Source organism: Aphelocoma coerulescens, chromosome 19 (assembly GCF_041296385.1).
Source record: "Aphelocoma coerulescens isolate FSJ_1873_10779 chromosome 19, UR_Acoe_1.0, whole genome shotgun sequence".
In the NCBI taxonomy this organism is placed as follows: Eukaryota; Metazoa; Chordata; class Aves; order Passeriformes; family Corvidae; genus Aphelocoma; species Aphelocoma coerulescens.
In genome coordinates, this window is record NC_091032.1 from 6,319,262 (window position 1) to 6,338,355 (window position 19,094).

General features: G+C 47.7%; 2 protein-coding genes across 2 annotated transcripts; both read left to right on the forward strand.

The window, feature by feature from the left end:
• The first annotated feature begins 471 nt into the window (after positions 1-471).
• SERPINF2 (serpin family F member 2) lies at positions 472-8,013 on the forward strand. The gene is made up of 9 exons (XM_069033653.1): positions 472-580; positions 1,618-1,675; positions 2,292-2,348; positions 3,287-3,704; positions 3,996-4,139; positions 4,303-4,506; positions 5,355-5,497; positions 6,081-6,285; positions 6,968-8,013. Exons 1-9 carry the CDS (start codon positions 567-569, stop codon positions 7,291-7,293), a joined length of 1,569 nt encoding a protein of 522 aa, XP_068889754.1. The 5' UTR covers positions 472-566; the 3' UTR covers positions 7,294-8,013.
• A 3,742-nt stretch (positions 8,014-11,755) lies between these two features.
• Positions 11,756-18,675, forward strand: SERPINF1 (serpin family F member 1). The gene is made up of 8 exons (XM_069033273.1): positions 11,756-11,898; positions 14,304-14,389; positions 14,734-14,932; positions 15,010-15,165; positions 15,979-16,182; positions 16,963-17,105; positions 17,716-17,926; positions 18,272-18,675. Exons 2-8 carry the CDS (start codon positions 14,312-14,314, stop codon positions 18,529-18,531), a joined length of 1,251 nt encoding a protein of 416 aa, XP_068889374.1. The 5' UTR covers positions 11,756-11,898; positions 14,304-14,311; the 3' UTR covers positions 18,532-18,675.
• The last annotated feature ends 419 nt before the right edge of the window (positions 18,676-19,094 follow it).

The following is a 19,094-nucleotide window of genomic DNA, read 5'->3' on the forward strand; positions in this document are numbered from 1 at the left end:
CCCAGGGGAGGGACCAGCTGCTCTTGGCTCAGCCCAGCCTGGCCATCAGAGCCTGCTGTGTGCAGCCACGGGGCCCTGGGCACCTGCCCTCTGTTAAACCAGTGTCTCACATCTCCCTGGGATGCAGGGGGGGAAGAGCTGGGGGGTTCAGCAAAGAAAATTCCCAAACCAGAAAGCCCTGTGGCAATAAACACCGAGCCCTGCATTTTCACTGAAGGTTATGAATAAAAGAGAATATTCCCAGCATGGGCAGTGTGTGCAAAGTGGAGCCACTTGCAAGTTACTTCTGCTGGTGGGAGTTTAGCATCTGGTAAACTCAGTGTTAACATTGTCTTGAGGGCACAGCAGCCCAAAAGTACATCCCCATCTCCAAATGCACCACGAATTCACTCTTCTCCCCCAAACAAATGTTTAACCGGATGCTCTAGGTCAATATTTGCCTGCCAAATTCTCAAACAGGGGGTGGTGCTGAAGGTCGCTGCCGGGAGGGGGGCTGGGCAAGAGCTGTGTGTGCCCCATGCAGAGCTGCTGGACAGGCTAAAGCAGGTGCCAGCTCCAACGTGGACATGAACAACCTCAGGTAAGGGGCAAATGAAAGGATTTGTTATAAATGAGGGCTCCTCCAATGCCCCTCGGGGAGAGAGGGGGTGAATTTGGCAGAGGGTTAAAGGATAGGCACCGCCAGGGAGGAAAGGGGTATTTAGGGTTGTATGTGGCTGCAGGATTTGGGGTGAGGGAAAGGGGAGGAATGAGATGGCCTCAAGTTAGGTTTCTGCCAGTGGGATCTCAGCCCAGCAGTTCTGGGTGAAGTAAGGACTGCTTGGAGAGCAGAAAGCAGCCCCAGGAATTAAGTGTGGAAGCCATTCAGGGGGCTGGGCTTTGGCATGGAGGTTTTATGAGAAAGAGAAGGTATTTAATTTCTGTCTGAAAGGGAAAAGTGGCTGGGTGAAGCATTGGCCAGGGAATGGGTGGGGTTTTGTCCATGACCCTGGAAGCCCCACTGTCCCACACTGGAACTGGAGCACGCAGGTGGGAGAGGTGGGGTTTGCCAGCAAGGGGGGAAGATGAGTGCTGGGAAGGGGAGGACTCCCCCTTCCAGGACATATTGCTGGGAAACTGCTCTGGTATTGCACTTCCTACCTGCAAATTCCTACCAGACAGCACTTGCTGAGCACCTGCAGGTCAGTAGCCCTTCTCCCAAGAGCCTGGGGCACCCCTGAGGATGCTGTGCCTGTATCTCGGTGGTTTCCATGGGAAAGGAGCAGAAAGGCTCTTGTCTCCTTCCAGAGGCACAGTGTGTGCAGCACTGATATGGGAAATACCATCTGCAATCCAGAGAAAGCAGGGCAGCAGGGTCAGACAGGCAGGATCCAAGCGGAGCCTGGCTGTGGCTGCAGCTCCACTGCGGGTCCCTGCTCCTCTCTGATTTCCCTGCCTTGGCACCGGACCCAGGAGCCCTGTGTTGTTTCTTTGCAGCATTGTTCATCTCCCTCTTGCTTTCCATGAGCTCCTGTGCCAACCTGTTTGGCCAGGTTGATAATTTTCTCCCTGTAGACCTGAATAGGCTGAGCTCACAGCTGGAAATAACTCCTCTCTCGGCTGGTCCTTCTGTTCCAGGAATATGGGGTTCCTCTGGGGGCTGCTCTGCCTGGCTGCTCTGCACAGCCTCCCACGGGTAAGTTGCTCCTGCAGCAAAGAGCAAGGGAAGTGTGGTGGCTCCCTGAGCCAGACCATGGGGTAAATACCACCCAAAAAAGCCCTGGAAGGCAGATAGGTGGAGGATACTGCTGGGGGGGGGGGGGTTCACCAGCAAGGTTTCTAATCTTTTACCCAGCTGAAATAGTTGTGGATGTTCTTATTATTCATATTTATGTAGAAGCTTTTCTTTTGGAACTTGACCTCAACTGTATTTAGTGACCATGACCTTCAGGAGTTAACAGGAGGTTTTTGAAAAGCAGGTTTTTCCCTGCCCCCTTTTAAAATCTGGATCCCTGTCAGAACTGAGATTGCAAAACCCCACTGCTCACTCTCAAAAGGATCCATTGTTTTGTGCCAGACCGGCCTGACCCCTTTCTAAACAAATCCAGTGTTTGCAGTGTCTCCCAGCTCCTCCTCACTTCCACCTCCACATGTCTGACCCCACTACCCCTCAGTCTGCACCCCAAAATCCTGCCTGTGCTGTCGCCTTGTGGGGACTGCTACAGCCAGGATTGAAGTGGGAGCAGGGAAGACAGGCTCTGGAAATTTAGAGAGACCCGACTTTGTTTCTTTATTGATTTTTTCCCCTACAGCTGGCACATGCCATTGACCAGCAGCGTCTCTTCCTGGACAAAGATGGGAAGCTGAGGGTAAGCACTGACTGGTTCCACACAAGCACTGACATCTCCACACAAGGGAGATGAAGTTATGCTGTGGGATTTGCAGTTTTTCCTGATATAGAATGAGCCCAGGCAGTGCCAGTGCCATGAGAAAGTCCATCTTACTGCAGGCTTTACTCCCCGCTGCTGCCAATGCTGTGCTCCTTCAGGTTGGAAGCTCCACCCTAAATAACTGGGCAGAGTATGGAGTTAACACCAGTACTGGTGTGTGTACAGGGGCTGGCAGGTGGATGATTTAATTTCTGATTGATAAAGAAAGGTGAGGAAAACCACCAGCTGTGAGGATGACAGGGAGAAAGATCAGTAGCTGATCCAATCCATTGAGCCTGGGATGTTTCAGACCACGCAAATGTGAGGAGAGTAGTGGCAGTGCTAAAGGCTAAAGCTTAGAAGAGCGGAAAATGAGGAAATTTGGAGAGAAGAAGAATGGAATAGAACAGACAGGTCAAGAAAACACAGATGCCTGGAGGAGGAATTGAGCCAGACTGGACCAGGGCTGTGACAGCAGCAGAAGGGGCTGGGCAGTGTGAGGCAGGTGGGCACTGCTAAAATGTGTGAGGGGAGGAGGTGAAATCAAGGCTGAGGACGATGGATCTGTAAATGCTGAAGGCACAGGACATGTGCTGAGCATGAGTCTTGCCCTCAAGCTTTCCTGAGAGCTTTCCTGAGGAGGAACCACTGCCAGACCCTCACTGGGTCCATTTTCACAGGGTACAAGACCTTCTCTTTTCCAAAGAGATTCCCTCAAGTCATTATCCTCAGGGTTAAAGGCAAACTGAAGTAAAACCACCACCAGAGTAGAAGAGTCCAGCTCTCTCCAGTTTTCTCAGCCTGTTTAGATGTGCAGGAAAAGCCCATGAGGGTGTCAGTGCTGCTGCTTTCCCAGTGCTATCCTTGTTTCTCCCCAGGATGTGAAAAGTGCTGGAATGGTACAGTCGGATTTGCTGGGAGCTATCCCAACCCTGCCAAAGGGAAAGCTGGTAGAATTTACTTATGACAGCTTCCAGGAGAATGATGGAACCATGTCAGCATCCACCAGCACCCTGCCAGACACGAGGGATGACTGGAACTCAGAAGGTGAAGCCGTAGCTGGGGCTGGGGGTTGTAGTGGAAAGAAATCACCTGAGGAAAAAGCCTCTTCTGAAGAGGAAGGAGAAGCTGGAGATAAAGGCTGTAAGATGACTTGGAAGAAGAGCCAGAGGCTGGCAGATGGCTTGATGAGATTCAGCATTGATCTACTGAGAGAGGTGCAGCTGGAGTCCAACAGAACCAACGTGATCCTGTCCCCCCTCAGCATCGCCCTGGCCTTGTCTCACCTGGCACTGGGTAATTCTTAGTGGCAAAACCACCATTTCCTGCCCTTCCCCGTATCCTCTCCCAGAGGCACGAGCAACCAGTGAGCAAGATGCAAAGGAAATACAGTCTCTTCCACTTATCCTTGCTCCTGCAGCTTTAATTAGGCATGATTACAATTGAAGCTGCCCTCTGAGGCTCCGTCTCTCAGATTTCTCCAGCCTCTTTTGTGAGGCACAGCATGTTTCTAACAAGAGGCAGCCAGAGTAACGTCCCTGTTTTCCACTCCATGAGCATGAGACCTAACAGGAATTTGATTTTTAGGAGCAGCAAATCAGACAGAGAAGCATTTGCTGGAGGTGATGCACCTGGAGTCAGTGCCCTGCCTCCACCACATGCTGGGCACCCTTCGCAGGAGGCTCACAGAGTCCACCCTCAGCCTCGGGGCACGGCTGTACCTGCAGAAAGGTGAGAGGTGGCACAGGGGGGGCTGGACTGGTGTAGGATAAACCTCCCAGTCACAGAGAGTGATGGAAGCACACTGGAGACATCCATTTCCCCTATTTCCTCCTCTTGGGGAGTGTCACGCCATGCTGAGCAAACCTTTCCCATCGTTCTTCCCCTTTGCCAGGGTTTGAGGTGAAACAGAAGTTCCTGGAGGACTCAGAGAAATTCTATGGAGCAAAGCCCATGACCCTTTCTGGGATCAGTCAGGACGACCTCGTAGCCATAAACAACTGGGTAAAGGAGGCAACTCATGGGCAAATTCCCTCCTTCCTCCAGCAGCTCCCTGAAAACACAGTGATGCTCTTGCTCAATGCCATCTATTTCCATGGTGAGCTCCACAGGCCTTCCTTATTTCTTCAAGAGGAAATAGAACTCCTGTTTTCTGCAAGCCCTGTAGCTGAACAGCATCTCCTCTCCTCGCTTCCTGCTAGGCAATCTGCTTGTTCTTGTGCATCTGCTGCTCCTCTTGCTTAGATTTCTTTACAGTAATGATTCCCAACTGCTTCACATGTGCTAAAAATGTTACTTGACAGCAGAGCCAGAACGCAGCAGGTGGGACCTGCAGTGTCTTTGCCTCCCAGTTCAGGATCCCAGGCAGTGGCACATCCCTGCTCATCTACTCCGTGATCTTAAAGGTCTTTTCTAACCTAAATAATGAACCAGGTCGTAGCAGCTCACTGCACACCCACCACAGAGCTCAGAGGCAGCTTCTGTGGATTTCTGTCTGACTACAGCACAGTGGTCAGCCACATCTTCCTTTTTTAACTCCCTGAGGGCTGTGCACAGACCAAACACTTCCAGTGCAAATCTACAAATGTTTTACCTTGGTCTTGGAGCAGTGTTTCCCCCTAGGCAGCACAGAGGCAATACTCCCCATTTTTCAAAGCACAAACATAGTTTCTTTTATCTCCATAGCCTTCAGTAGTCTCCCACGCTGAGGCGTGAGGATTAATCCATGTTCCTTTTGTTATTCCATAGTTTCTCTCTGGCTGATAAGAGTTTCCTGCTGTTAGGGCTCTTCCAGCTTTGGTTCTGACTTCTCTTTGCTGTATTTTTACTTCCCCGGTCACTACTGGCCTTGTGAGAGAGCTCAAGATAGGAGGAGTGTCAGCTCAGCAGTTTCTGGTTTTCTACCCAAATATAACTTTGTTACTTTCAAAACTTTTATTTTTACAGGGTTTTGGAGGAATAAGTTTAATGCAAGCTTCACTGGGCCAGATGTATTCCACCTTGACCATGAGTTCGTGGTCTCAGTTGAGATGATGAAAGCCCACCAGTACCCCCTGAGCTGGTTTACACTGGAGTCCCAGGATATTCAGGTAGGGATCTCTCAGGAGCACTGCAAATTTTCATTGGAATTTCCTCTTGCTGTGGTATTTTACTAACTGCAAGCATTCTCTCCAAAAAACCAAATGTTTTTTTAACAGGCATAGCATAGAAAAATTTAATAATCATTCTTTGTCCTTGCTTCCAGCAAGAATGTTGGATCTTCACTTCTAATCTCTAGGAAAAACCACAAAGAGATATTTCCACTGACTGGGAATTAATAGGATTTTAAAGCCCAGAGTTAAAGATAAATGAGGAAATATGGAAAGGAATTCCCTTGGACAATGTGCTGTTGGAGTTCTTCAGAACCCAGAGCAGGGCAAACTTGTGCATGTGGGCCTTCACTCTGCCACGTGCTCAATCTCTACCAGCCAGTGGCTAATACTAAAATCTGAAGCTGTTATTCCAACAAATTCTCCCCTGGAGAAATCAGATCCCTCCTTCTCACCAGGCTGTTCTCATCAGAGAGCAAGAGTGGCCCTGTAGACCAATTAGAAAAAGACTAAATTAAAAGCATCACTTTCTGGACTTCCCTTCCTTTTCCCTAAATTCCTCTCTGGTTGGTTTTATTTCCAGGTGGCCAAGTTTCCCTTCAAGAGTAACGTGAGTTTTGTGGTCATCGTACCAAACCGGTACACCCGGAACACCTCTCACGTGCTGGAGAACTTCCCTTACAGACAGCTCTGCAGGCTTTTCCCCAGAGAGGTGCCCACCACAGTGAAGATCCCCAAAATAAAGCTGGACTACAAGCTGGAACTCAACCAGGTTCTCAGCCAAATGGGTAAGGCCTCTAGCAGGGTTTGCACAGAACAAGTGGAGCTGATCAATCTGTTCGCTGACACCAAAAGCTGCCACCCTTGTTGCTAAAGCTGTGCCTCACAGCTTGCTCCAGAACTCCAAACTCTCCCATGTCTTCTTCCTCTCCTCCTCCTTACTCCTTGCTTGCCTGGCACCAAATGTTTTGCTCCAACAGGATGATACTACAGAGCAGGCAGCGTTCACAGCTTCTCACAGTCTTTACGCGTTCGTCCTATTGTAGCCAAGACCAGCCTCCCCCTGTGCATCAATCTTGGTATCTGAATTTGTCATTTAATACAGTGGCCAGGACAGAGAAAATGCAGATCACAAAACCTGCAGCTGAAATAAACCACCAGGTGCTGCCTTTCCAGATGAGAATAATTGAAGAGTTCACTTTGTTTTGTAAAGAATTGCTTGAAAAAATAATCTCTGTAAAAGTGTTTCCAGCCTAGAGTCTTCAGACTTGCTGCTGCTTTTTAAGGATGACTTCAAGTTCTTACACTGCTATTCTTAAAGAGGTGGAGTTTTTGTTTCTCTTGCCTGTCAGTTCTCCAGTCCTCCATGGTGGACAGCACATGGAGCAACAAGTCAGGGAATTGCTTTCTTCAGACAGCTTTGAGAAAACTCAGAGCTTGTAGAACCAACTTGGTCTCATTTCTCTGCAGGCCTCCAGGAGCTGTTCACGAGCCCAAACCTCCAGAAGATCACAGAGGAGCCTCTCTTTGTGTCCAGTGTCCAGCACCAGGCCACCCTGGAGCTTAAAGAAGATGGGGTGGAAGCATCTGCTGCCACCAGTGTCATGCTGTCCCGCTCAGTCTCTGCCTTCAGCCTCGACAGGCCCTTTGTCTTCATCATCTTTGAGGATGAAACAGGGATCCCACTTTTTATAGGCAGTGTCCAGAACCCCAGCCCTGATGCTGCCCCCCAGATCCGAGAGCCACGGGACTCACGTGAAGCCACAGATGCCAACGAGCACCGCGTGCCCAAATAAGAGAGGGGCAGAGCCTGAGTGTTCTGGGACTACTGCCTGACCCTCTGGACCAGCTGAGCGAGGCCTCCTGCCCCTCTGAGGCCACAGGAGGCAATTCCTTGCTTTACAGATCCCTAGAGACCAGTCCTGGGATAGCCCATTCCAGCCCTGACGAGCTTCTCCAGGCTGCCTCCCCTCTGTTGAACCTGAAAAGCTTGTTCTGCCTGGATTTCCCTTTCAGGGCTCTCAGTCATGGAAGGGAGACTTTCTTGTCCCCAGACTGTTATTAGAGTCTTTATTAAGATCTTATTAGAGTCCCCTGTAGCCTGGAATCATCATTAGCATCTGGCAGCTTGGACAACAGCCAGGGATGTATTAATGTGGCTCTTCCTTCCGCAGTTCCTGGGAACATGTCTCCCTCAGTGTTCCTCTGAAAACCATCTGTGCCCACCTAGACAACGACCTCTAGAGCAACTGGACTAGAAACCAGTTGTCTTCTCTAGGATGAGTCACAGCCACTTCCAGGCATGGGCTCTTCTCAAAGATTCCCTTTTCCCACTCCTTGGCTACTTGGATCTGATGTAGGAGGCTCTGCAGTAGGAAACCCCTCCCTTTGGATCCTTCTCTCCAGGCCTTCCTCTAGAGGCTGGGTAAATGCTAGATTTTTTCAAGGCATATTTTATAAAGTGTTTTTTAGTAATTTTTATGTTGGCAGAATAATAAAGAATAACGCAGAATGTATTTGCTGAAGGTGTTGCATTGAAGGACCCAACAGAGAAAGGAAAAAGGCACAGAAATTGAGTAATTGCAAAGGTTGGGAGGAAAAAAAATCTGGGCATGACAGAAGCAAAGAGAGGAGGGGCTCTGGCAAAGGATCTGCTTTTTGCTACACCTCGTCACAAGGAACAACAGGGGCTGTGAGGTGAAATGGCAAATCTGTAAAGAATCTCCAAGGACCGAGTCTAACAAGTTTTGGGCATCTCCCCTGCCAAGTGTGGAGGGGATGGATGCTCTGTGGATCAGAGCTGGCTTTGTGAGATGGCAGAACTCCCTGAATTAGGGCATGAGCTCAGTGGCACAGGGTCAGGAAGGTGTTTTGCCTGTGAGCAGCAATGCAGGGACAAGCAAGGATGTACCAGCCCTTAATCCTTCTCTTGGGTAGAACCTGACAATTGCTGGGATCTGCTCAGAGGGTCAAAGGTGCTGATCTGGCATCTGTTATCTGTGATTTGTTCTTCACTGGGATACTCCTGGCTCCACAGCACAATGCTGTGGATGGCTGGGACAGCTTCCAGGGAAAGGAGGACAGACTTTGACACCTGCAGCTGGATGTCACTGCTTTTGTTTTGGCAAAAGACAATGTCCTGTTACAGCTTCCCTTTGGTCTGAGATGGGCAGAGCCCATCACACCCCCTGACATGGGTCCTTTTTCCAGTGCAGCAGTGCCCTAAAAGCCCATGAGGCCCTGACACAGGGTGCCCAGAGAAGCTGTGGCTGCCCCATCCCTGGAAGTGTCCAAGGGCAGGTTTCATGGGGCTTGGAGTAACCTGGGACAGTGGAAGGTGTCCCTGCCCATGGCAAGGGGTTGGAACTGGATGATCTTTAAGGTCCCTTCCAACCCAAATCATTTTCTGATTCTATCAAAGAATCTTGTGGTCCCTCCACCCAACCAAGCCATCCTACCACTTAAAAATACGAGCCTAACTCGTAACAAAGCAACTCCTGTCCAGAGTAATTTCTGCTTCCAAACCCCCTCAGCTTCTGGGTAGAAAGGATGGTGCTCTGTTCTTGCAAAGCAGCAGTTACAGAGCCCAAGGGCCATCCTTCTGGCAGTGTTTTCCTCGCTTGGGAAGGCTGCCTTCCCTCAAAGGAAGGAGCAGAATGCTTCTGGGAGCCTCCGTCCCTGAATAGTCTGCACCATCTGCTGGCATAAGAGAAGGACTGACTCACTAACCATGAATTTCAGGGATGCAGGCGACTTTGGGGAATAAAAAGTCCTGGCTCCAACCTCCAATTATGCATTTCTTCCAGTCTAAAAGGGGAAGAATGGCCGAAGATAATGCCTACCCCTCTAACCAAAGCAGTGACACAAACCCTTCAGCAAGAGGCTGTAATTACAGGGCTGTGCAATTTTAACAAGTAAACCCACAAGAATTCAGCCTTTCTTACTAGAGGGCACAGCTCTAGCCCACAGGGGACATTTTAGCTTATTTATTTATACAGATTCATTCCTAGCATTCAGAAATGCCATTCCATGCCTTAGGTAAGTCTTCTTTGGCTACTGTAACCTCCCCGAATGCCACCCTGTTGCACTGCAACCTCTGCAAAATTCGAAGCTCAACTCTTCCTTTTCACGCCTCTGCCCTCCAGCTCCTGCTTTTATAAAGTTTTTTCCCTTGTTCTCAGTTTCCTGAACAGCTTGGTTCTTATTTCCTATTTTCTGTCTTGCTGCCATCACTCCTCCCCCAAGCTATTCTTGTCAAACTATTAATTTCATCTTATTTGACAGTACAGCAGCCCTCCATGACTGCTTCGCTCAACAAATTATCAGTTACACCAACCATAAGACTCTTTTTCACTCCACTGACTTTCCAGAAGAGGCAGTTTGTAAAATGCAAAGTAATATTAATGTTTCTGCTCAGGAATTTCCACTTTGCATTGCTAAAGCTTTCATTTTGACGGAGCTGTATTCTGAAAAGACATGACTAGCACAGGGTGTCTGCTCTATCCATCTGCACCACTGGCTCAGAATATCAAATAAGTCCCAGTATCTTTAATATTAGATGTATTTTTTTCCTTACCTAGAGCAAATTCATATCACCACTACTTCCACAGCAGAGCTGAACCCTGTCAGAGAGCATATTGAACCCAAATCAGAACAACAGGAAAATGTTTGTACTGATTTAACAAAACTGATTTTGTTAGATGAGTTTAATGCACCATTTCAGGGATACCCCTCACCTAAAGGAATAAAGCTGGCTTTGGTCTATAATAACATTCTATGAAACTACCACTCTGATTTAAATGGGTTTAAAACCAAACCTATATTTAAACAGATGGGTTTCCATTTGAAGATAGAGACGAGACATAAAAACTCCTCTAGTGGTCCTTCCATAAAGGGCATTTTAACACCACAAACAAGGTATGGAAAAGAGATGAAAACCACCAGAAAACATCTCCACAGCCAACACCCCCATTCCTGAGCTGAGAATGGAAGAATAACAAGTACAATCTTTTCTCTGCACATGATTTTGCACAGAGCAAGCTGAGAAGCAGCTGAAAGCTGCTGTTGTTAGGAAGGCTCGCCTTTGAAGCACTGACTAATCACAGGGCACACCTGATCTGCTTTCCTGGCTTGCAAAACCAGCAGCTAATGCAGCTCTGAGCTCATCCTTTCCCCTTTGCTGAGGGACTGGACCAGCTCAGTGCTCACACAGGAGGAGCTCCTCATTACCTGCTGGCAGAGAGCCCAAAGAGATGTCCCAGACTGGGGGCTCTGATATCACTGCCTTTCCAGCACTTCCAAACAGAAAAAACAGCTGGGCCAGGTTATCTGCATGCCCAGTTAGCCCAGTATCCTGGCTCTTCCAGTAACCAGTAACAAATGGCTGGGGGGGAAAAAAAGGAATGACATGGGACAAGGAAAACCCACTGTTCTCTGGCTGTATTGCCCAGCTGGCCATTGGTAGCCTTCAGGGGACCTTTCTTCCACTAATTTGGTTTGGTTTGGGTTTTTTACCCTCAAATCTATGTATCTTTCATCTTTTGCAATATCTAGTTATGATGAGTTTTACAATTTAATACTTGGTAAAAAATACACTCCCTTGATTTGAATGTGCACGGGTGGGTGCTCCCCTTGAGCCTTCTATGGAAAGTAATAATGGAACTCCTCATAATATAATATAATATAATATAATATAATATAATATAATATAATATAATATAATATAATATAATATAAGTAATAATGGAACTCCTTTCTCTATATAATTTATCATTCTGAAAGCTTCTACAAATTTCTCTTAATTCATGTTCTTTTTTAACAAGTCCTTGGCTTTTTAGGCTCTTTTCAGCCAAAACTTTAAGCCACTTAATGATTTCTTGTTAACTAGTAACCATCACTGGATACAAGCAGTTCCCAGCATCTCAACTGCCTCAAACAACAGAAGCCTGTTTCCACTTTGTAAGTCTCTCCATTAAATCTTGGACATAAATCCATAAATCCATTAAACACTGCTGCATTAACCATACCTCTGAGACAGAAGGAATCCCCTGATGTGACCTATGGCAGAACTGCTGGGATAAAAAACTTGCTCCAGCACAGCAGGGAGTGTTTGCATTTCCAACCTGTGCTTTACCCACCAGGCTGCCCTTAGTGCAGGGATTTGTTTTGGGGGGGGGCAAAAAAAAGGGTTGAAAAATTAGTGCAATTCAGGGCGAGGGTGGCAGCAGCAGAAAATGGGAGCAGAGCACTTTAAGAGAGCCCCGGGAAGCTGTAACTTGAAGCCTGCTGAAGGCTGGGCTGGGGGAAGCAGCAAAAAGCAGATGTGGCTGCACCAAACCCGCACTGTCCTCGACTCACACCCGCTGGGAGCCCCTGACAGCAGCGGCCGAGAGGAGCCCCAGGTAAGGGACAGCTCAGAGACAGCTCACCTGTGCCACTGCCAGCGGCCAGGGGAGCACAGGGCAGAGACTGAGGCTGGGCAGCTCTCAGAGGACCTGGGAAATGGGAAGAATGGTCCTTCTGCAGGTGGGATTCCCACCAAGAGACCTCCCCAAGGATCGGGAGCCACCAGTGCCAGCTTTGCCCTCCGAGGCTGAGCTGTGCTTGGGAACTGGGGTGGGTTTCCTGCCTTTCAAGCATGTGCCTTGCAGCTGGGAGCATGCTTTTTGTCTGTGATGGTAACAAGTTTGGTGAGAGTCAGATCCTCTGGAGCTGGTGGTTGCAGGATGCTCCAGGAGCTGGTGCTGTGGAACAAGCAGAGCGAGCAGTCTGAACTCATGGGTCTTGTTTCACAGCACCTCTAAAGTCAGAAGTGTTTATAAATGATGTGAGAGACTTGTACCATTGCAGGTGGAAAGTAAAATATTTCCTTTGCACCTGCAGGCCTTCACAAATCGACAACTCCCAGACACAAAGTTCCTTCTCAGCTCATTTCTCAAGGTTTTCCTCCTGTACCTTTTGACTGTAACATCACACGCTGCTGCTCCTTCTCTTCTCCTTCAAGGCAGCCACAGATTTTAATATCATGCCTGAAACCATCCCACCTCTGATCCAACCAAATTCTTTTCTCTGCGTTTCTGGCCGTGTGCTAAGAGAAATACAAATAGAATCCAGATGTTCAGGCCAATTCAAACGCAAAAGGCTTTGTCTTTTTAGAATGGAAATTGCTTTTTGGCAAAGTCTGAGAAATATGAAGCTGGTGACAGTACTGGCAAAAACAATACAATCTGCAAAACCAATCTCCATTCCCATGCTCCCAGGAGCTCAGTGTAGCTGGAAGCAGAGGTTGTGTTGAGATTATTTTCTTTTTCTGCAGAGAAAAGGTTATGCTCCATGGAAAACCTTCATCTCTAAGCTAGACTGGGCCAAACCTCTTCCTCTCAGCATGCAAGAGTGCAGCTTGGTACAGGCATCCTCACAGAGCCCTCGTTAAGGCCTGTTTAACTTAGACTCATGCAGGGCTTCTGTCACCCCTCTTCCAGCATGGTGCCTGTTCACTGTAAAAGTCTGGAATGATAGGAGCAATCCCAACATCATATCCACTACCACACCACCAGATAGTAAATCCTCTTGATCCCCATCTTCTGCACCAGAAACCTCACCTACTCTGCAGCTGGGACAGCAGCAGGATGCAAGCGCACAGGGGAAAGCAGGTACCACTTCTGTGTTACACTGGCTGAACACAGATGAAAGCCTGAAACCTCTACTGTGATGCCTTTTTCTCCAAGGGAGAGCTGTCTCCAGAAGAAAAGGCAGGAAAGGGAATCAGCAAACTGCCTTTCACTGCCTGAACAGGGTCTGGAACTGGGGTTGTTGTCGCCACGTGTATTTCTAGCAGCAGGCGTGTTTCCTTTGAGCTGAAGTTAATCTGAAACACATGTTCTTCCTCTGATTTCTCTAGTTGTCTGGATGACAGGGGTTAGTTAAATACAACCCTCTTCCTTTAATTTCTGGGAATCTATCTAAACATTGCTTCAGACCAGCCTCAGTGGCGTCTGTTCTCGGGGGTGGGACACTGCAGTAGCTCTGGTTTACCCACAGCAAAGCCCTGGGTTACTCACTGCCCTCTGGACCAGACAGATCTGTCTGGAAGGGCCACTCATCCCAGTCCTGAAGTGATGAAAAGTGGATTCCACAGAAGGAACAGCTTTGGGGAGTTTGGTGCTTTTCTCCCACCTCCATTAAAAATGTTGAATAAGCCAAGCTCTGCCTTTCACTTCTCTAGGTCTGGCCCAGCACTAGATATTTACTCCCAGCCCCTTTTCTTATTGTCTTTTAAGAAAGTTCTTCTATTTTACTTTATCAAATTGCAAATAAGAAGCAAAGGATGGACACAGGTAGACACAAGGAACAGCAAACTACTGCCTGAGGCAGGTAACTTGTATAACACAGCAGTAACCAGTCAGTGTTGCTTTCTGCCCCATTCAACACTATGGATTTGGTACCTTTTATAAATGAAGTCTTGAATTTTCTCAAAGCCTAAGACTCAGAAATAATGATTTGTGCTTTTCTGGACCTTGGCACTCGGTAACTGCCAGCATCAGTGTGGTTTGGGCCACACACATCTGCTTTTGTGCTCAGGCACGCCCACACCGTGTGCTTGCCCAATTTTAAAGTCACTGGGGCCAGTTTGGCTGAATTCTTCCAACTAGAGAAGGCTGAGATCAGGTGTGTGTTTCACAACTGGCAGGACAAGCAGCAGCATCTGTCACTGCAGCTTCTGTCACAACCAGGTAAGTGAATAGCTGTGGTAGAGATGTATTTACCTGGTTGCTCAAACTCTCCCTGTCATATTCTTACTTTGTAGGTCCAGGCATGCAGATTTCAGTGGTTCTCCTTTTCCTGGGTCTCTTAACTGTCCCAAGCAGAACCCAGAACTCAGCTACTGAGCAGGTGAGTAGGAGACAAGATGCAGAGAGCAAGGGGGAGAGGTGTGGAGCAGGTAATTTAATTTTAGAGATCCTTACCGAAGGATTAAGCATTACCCTCCTAAATTACTAGGATTTTATTTAGCAACATAATGAGACTAACTCCTGCATTACCTGGATAAAACCACAGTAGTTACATCAGGGGATGACCATGAGGCAGAATTTCAAACCCAGTGCTGTCTTTGGCCTTAAAGTAACTGTTCCTACACTCTCTACAAGATGAAGCCAATATTTCTGTAGGTCATAGAAGAAATCTGTAGTGTTTATCACACCTGCAAGTCTAACCAAAACACTCCCTGTACCTGCCAGAACTCTGCCACAGCTGATGGAGCCAATGCTGGCGAGGAAGAGGAAGATCCATTCTACAAGAGCCCTGTGAACAAGCTGGCAGCTGCAGTCTCCAACTTTGGCTACGACCTGTACCGCCAGCAGTCCAGCCGGACTGCCACCACCAACGTGCTGCTCTCTCCCTTCAGCCTGGCTACTGCACTTTCTGGTCTCTCACTTGGTGAGTTCTTTGCCCCATTTCCACACTCACCATTTGGCTTGACAGCCCTTCCCTCACGTTTTCCTGGTCGTTGGCAGGGGCTGGAGAACGAACCGAAAATGTGATTTCTCGCGCCCTCTTCTACGATCTCCTCAACAAAGCTGAGGTCCACGACACCTACAAGGACCTCCTGAGCAGTGTGGCTGGGCCAGAGAAGAGCATGAAAAGTGCCTCCCGGATCATCTTGGAGAAAAGTAAAAGTCCTTCTTCCCCTCCATGAAATTTTACCTAAATAACCGTCAGCAGTAGTTATTTTGGTGTGTATTTATATAAAAACACACTGAGTAACACAGCACCAACAGCTCTGGCTCTGACATCTAAGCCAGGATGCAGACAGGGCATGGAATGCTCTTGCTGCTCCAGAAAAAGCCTGGAAAGTTTGTGTGCACTTAAATAAAAGCCCAGACATGCACACAAAGACATTGGTGACAGAACAGTTAACTCACAGAAGACCTAAAAGAAACTTGCTGAGAATTTTGCCTTCACTCCAGGCTGTCTGGCAGGTGTTGCTGGCTTCCAGGAACCACAGATCACATTTTCTATTTGTGATAACACTCAGCCATATTCCTTTGTTTAATTCCTTGCAGAGCTATTTGAAATGTCTGCTTCTGGCATGCAATAAACATCTGCTGAGAATGCTAAGAGCTATCTCTTGGAACCTGCTGGTTCCAAGAATCCAATAGGTTGAGTAAACTGTACTCATAAAGCAGGCTGGGGAAAGAAGAAAGGCTGATGTAGGAATGGCTGTGTCCAAGCCTTGAGTTCTTATCTCCCTTTTTCAGTTTTCAGAAGAGAGTTATCCCATGCTCCAGCATGGGTGGCTGTAGGATTTGGATCAGTTTCCTTAATGTGCTTTCAGATATTCCTCTTCAAAGCACATTTCTGTAGACAAACAGCCACAGATATTTTATGAGAGGCCTGCTGCTGGGCTTTGCATTGCAACGTGCTGCCTTGAGATTGTTTTGATAAGGGAGCTAAGCTGCAGGATCCATGTTTTTATTCCCCAGGACTCAGGGCAAGGCCTGGGTTTCACAGCCAGCTTGAGAAGTCCTACAAGATGCGACCGAGGGCACTGAGTGGCAACACCCAGTTAGACCTCCAAGAAATCAACAGCTGGGTCCGACAGCAGACTAAGGGAAGGATTATGAGGTTCATGAAGGACATGCCCACAGATGTCAGCATTCTCCTTGCTGGGGCTGCTTTCTTCAAGGGTAAGAATGTTGTGTGCTTGGATACAGAAAAAGTCCATTAAGCATGTGTTAGAGGAGATGTGAAGGAATGCTCTCACTTCCAATAAAGCAAACAGACTGTCAAAGAGACAGAGAGTGTGAGAAGAAAGTGTTTGAGAATGTTTAGTAAAGAAGTAAAAAAAAAAGCACACTACCTGAACAAAAAAAGTCCTGAGGGAGGAATTATTACTCTTGGGAAGCTGAATCTTGACCTGTTTGCAGTAAGAACCAGAGAAGAAAGTTTAAACTCACAAAACTCCATTCAGAGACAGGATATTACCATTTAGGGAAGGCACAGCTTAGAGTGTTCTGAGCCTTTTTACCACTGCAGAAGGAACAGTTTGATACTAGAGAGCTGTTCTTAAACATGCTGTAAGCCAGTGTCCTGGAGAATTATTGCTTGGAGACAAGGAGTAAAATAAAGGGTGGGGAGAGAAGCACTTTATATGCATCGACACAACTGTTACCCTTCAAAATAGTTTTGTAATTGCATAAGTAGACATCAACTTCCCAATAGCAACTCCACCCATACACTGGCTTGCTTATTTATTTGCCATTTAGCCAATTCTCAGATGAAAAGGAGGGGCCAAGGATGGCAGTAAATCAGTAGCTCCAATCAGTCTATTTCTATCCCTGTTATGCCTCAACTCTTAAAGCACAAGTGCTGTATATTAAAGCACAAGATTATTCAGGCACAGGCAGGAGCCTGGTTTCATATGCTATTATTCCAGAAAATCCTCCATTTTCTCTCTTGAAAAACAGGGACCTGGAAAACCAAGTTTGACACCAAGAAGACTGCCCTGAAGGACTTCCACCTGGACGAGGACAGAACTGTGAAGGTGTCCATGATGTCAGACCCCAAAGCCATCCTGAGATATGGTTTTGACTCAGAACTCAACTGCAAGGTCAGGGAGCAAATATTGCCTAAGATCTCCTAAACCTACTGAGGAGCAGGTTCAGCTACACCTACCTGTTAACCCAATCCAGCCTTGCTCCTCCCATCAACTACTTTTGCAATCCCTATTTTGAAAGGCAGTGTGTTGATTCTTAGGATATCCTGCTCCTACACTGGCTATGTCACAAGCAACCCAAAATTTAAATTATGCCCAGCTCCTACCAGCCTGTATTGCTTGACTTAAAGTTGGGCAAGAAGGGCAGGGCACACCTCTCAAAACTTTTCCATCTCTACCTCTTTCAACCAAGCTTTCCCTGGAGCATGAGCTCAAAGGTGTTTCAGTGAGAATTCCCCAAAGCAAAGCTGCAGGATTTAACAGGTGAGAGAGCACTTCTATAGCAGGAAGAGTGCAGGAAGGATGGATAGAAGCCTAGGGAAAAAGCCAGAAGTGTCAGGAAGCATCATGTCAGATAAAAGCAAACAGGGAAAAAGATCAAATGTTAACTGAAAAGGTTGAGATTCCAGCCTGAGAGTCAGGCCTTGGCCTGGTACAGGATGGGTAAAACTGTTTATCATTGATGTCACCCTCTCTAATCTCCCTCTTCTCTCTGGCCTTGCAGATTGCCCAGCTGCCCCTGACAGAGGGGATCAGTGCCATGTTCTTCCTACCCACAAAGGTGACCCAGAACATGACTCTGATTGAGGAAAGCCTCACCTCGGAGTTTGTGCACGATGTGGACAAGGAGCTGAAGACAGTCCATGCTGTGCTAAGCCTGCCCAAACTAAAGCTGAACTACGAAGAGGCACTTGGCAGCACACTAAAGGAGACAAGTATGTACATCACACCCCCTTTGCTGGCTGCCAGGGCTCAAAGCAGTGGTCAAGTTGCTTCTTGCTCTCAGAATAGGAAGCTGGTGGGTTGTTAGTTATGGTTGCGGAGATTTCACCAGCAACCAAATCACCTTCATCCAGGACTTCTCAGCTTTTTATCACATCCCTCCACCAAGCTCATACAATGCTGCTGAGATTGAGGGTGAAGCTCAGTACAAGCAGATGGAAGCTGCTTCTCCCTGTTCCCCCAGGCTCCCTGCCCTCCTGGATCACAGCATCAGCAGTGCTGCTCCCCCTTCTGCAATCCATGCCTTCAGCTAATGGAACTTTCTCTCTTTTCTCCAGGGCTCCAATCACTTTTCACATCACCTGACTTCTCCAAGATTTCTGCCAAACCTCTGAGATTATCTCATGTGCAACACAAGGCAATGCTGGAGCTTAGTGAGGATGGGGAAAGAGCCACACCAAACCCCGAGGCCAATGCTGCTCGTCTGACCTTCCCCATAGAATATCACGTGGACAAACCTTTCCTTCTTGTAGTGAGGGATGATACCACTGGAACCCTCCTCTTCATTGGCAAGATCCTGGATCCCAGGGGTGTTTAGATCCCTGCACAATAATCTGCAATGGTAGGGCCCAAATGGAAAGGGTGATATTGGGAGGGATACTGGCTCCCTGCTCTGCTGCACAAAGACACAACTTGCAAATCTTACGCCTTCATGCTGCAATAAAAGAGCTTTTGCTATTAATCTCAGAGAGCCCAAGTATTCTCCCTTGAAAGGTTGTCTGCCTACATCCTGTGCCTTCACTCCCAATTTCCCCAGAGGAGGAATGCAGTTCTGTGTGCTGAAAGCAAGCATTATCTGGTGTATGCTGCATTGTCCCCCATCCTGTTTTCCAGCCTTGAAACTGAATCCCTCATCACTGACAGACCTGTGCTGGAGCCCTCCAAGCTCTGCAGTGGCCCCTTTTATAGATTGTAAGTTTGCACTTCCCAGGCTGTTGCCTCACCCCTTTCAACCATTTCCATCTGACACTGGCAAGCAGGAAAGTGCCTCACAGTATCAAAAATAGAAGGCAGCGTGCTCTGGATGACTGTATGTTCATAATGCTCAGGGTACCACACAGGGGAGAGTCACATCTCACACAAAAGCAACTCAAACATTTG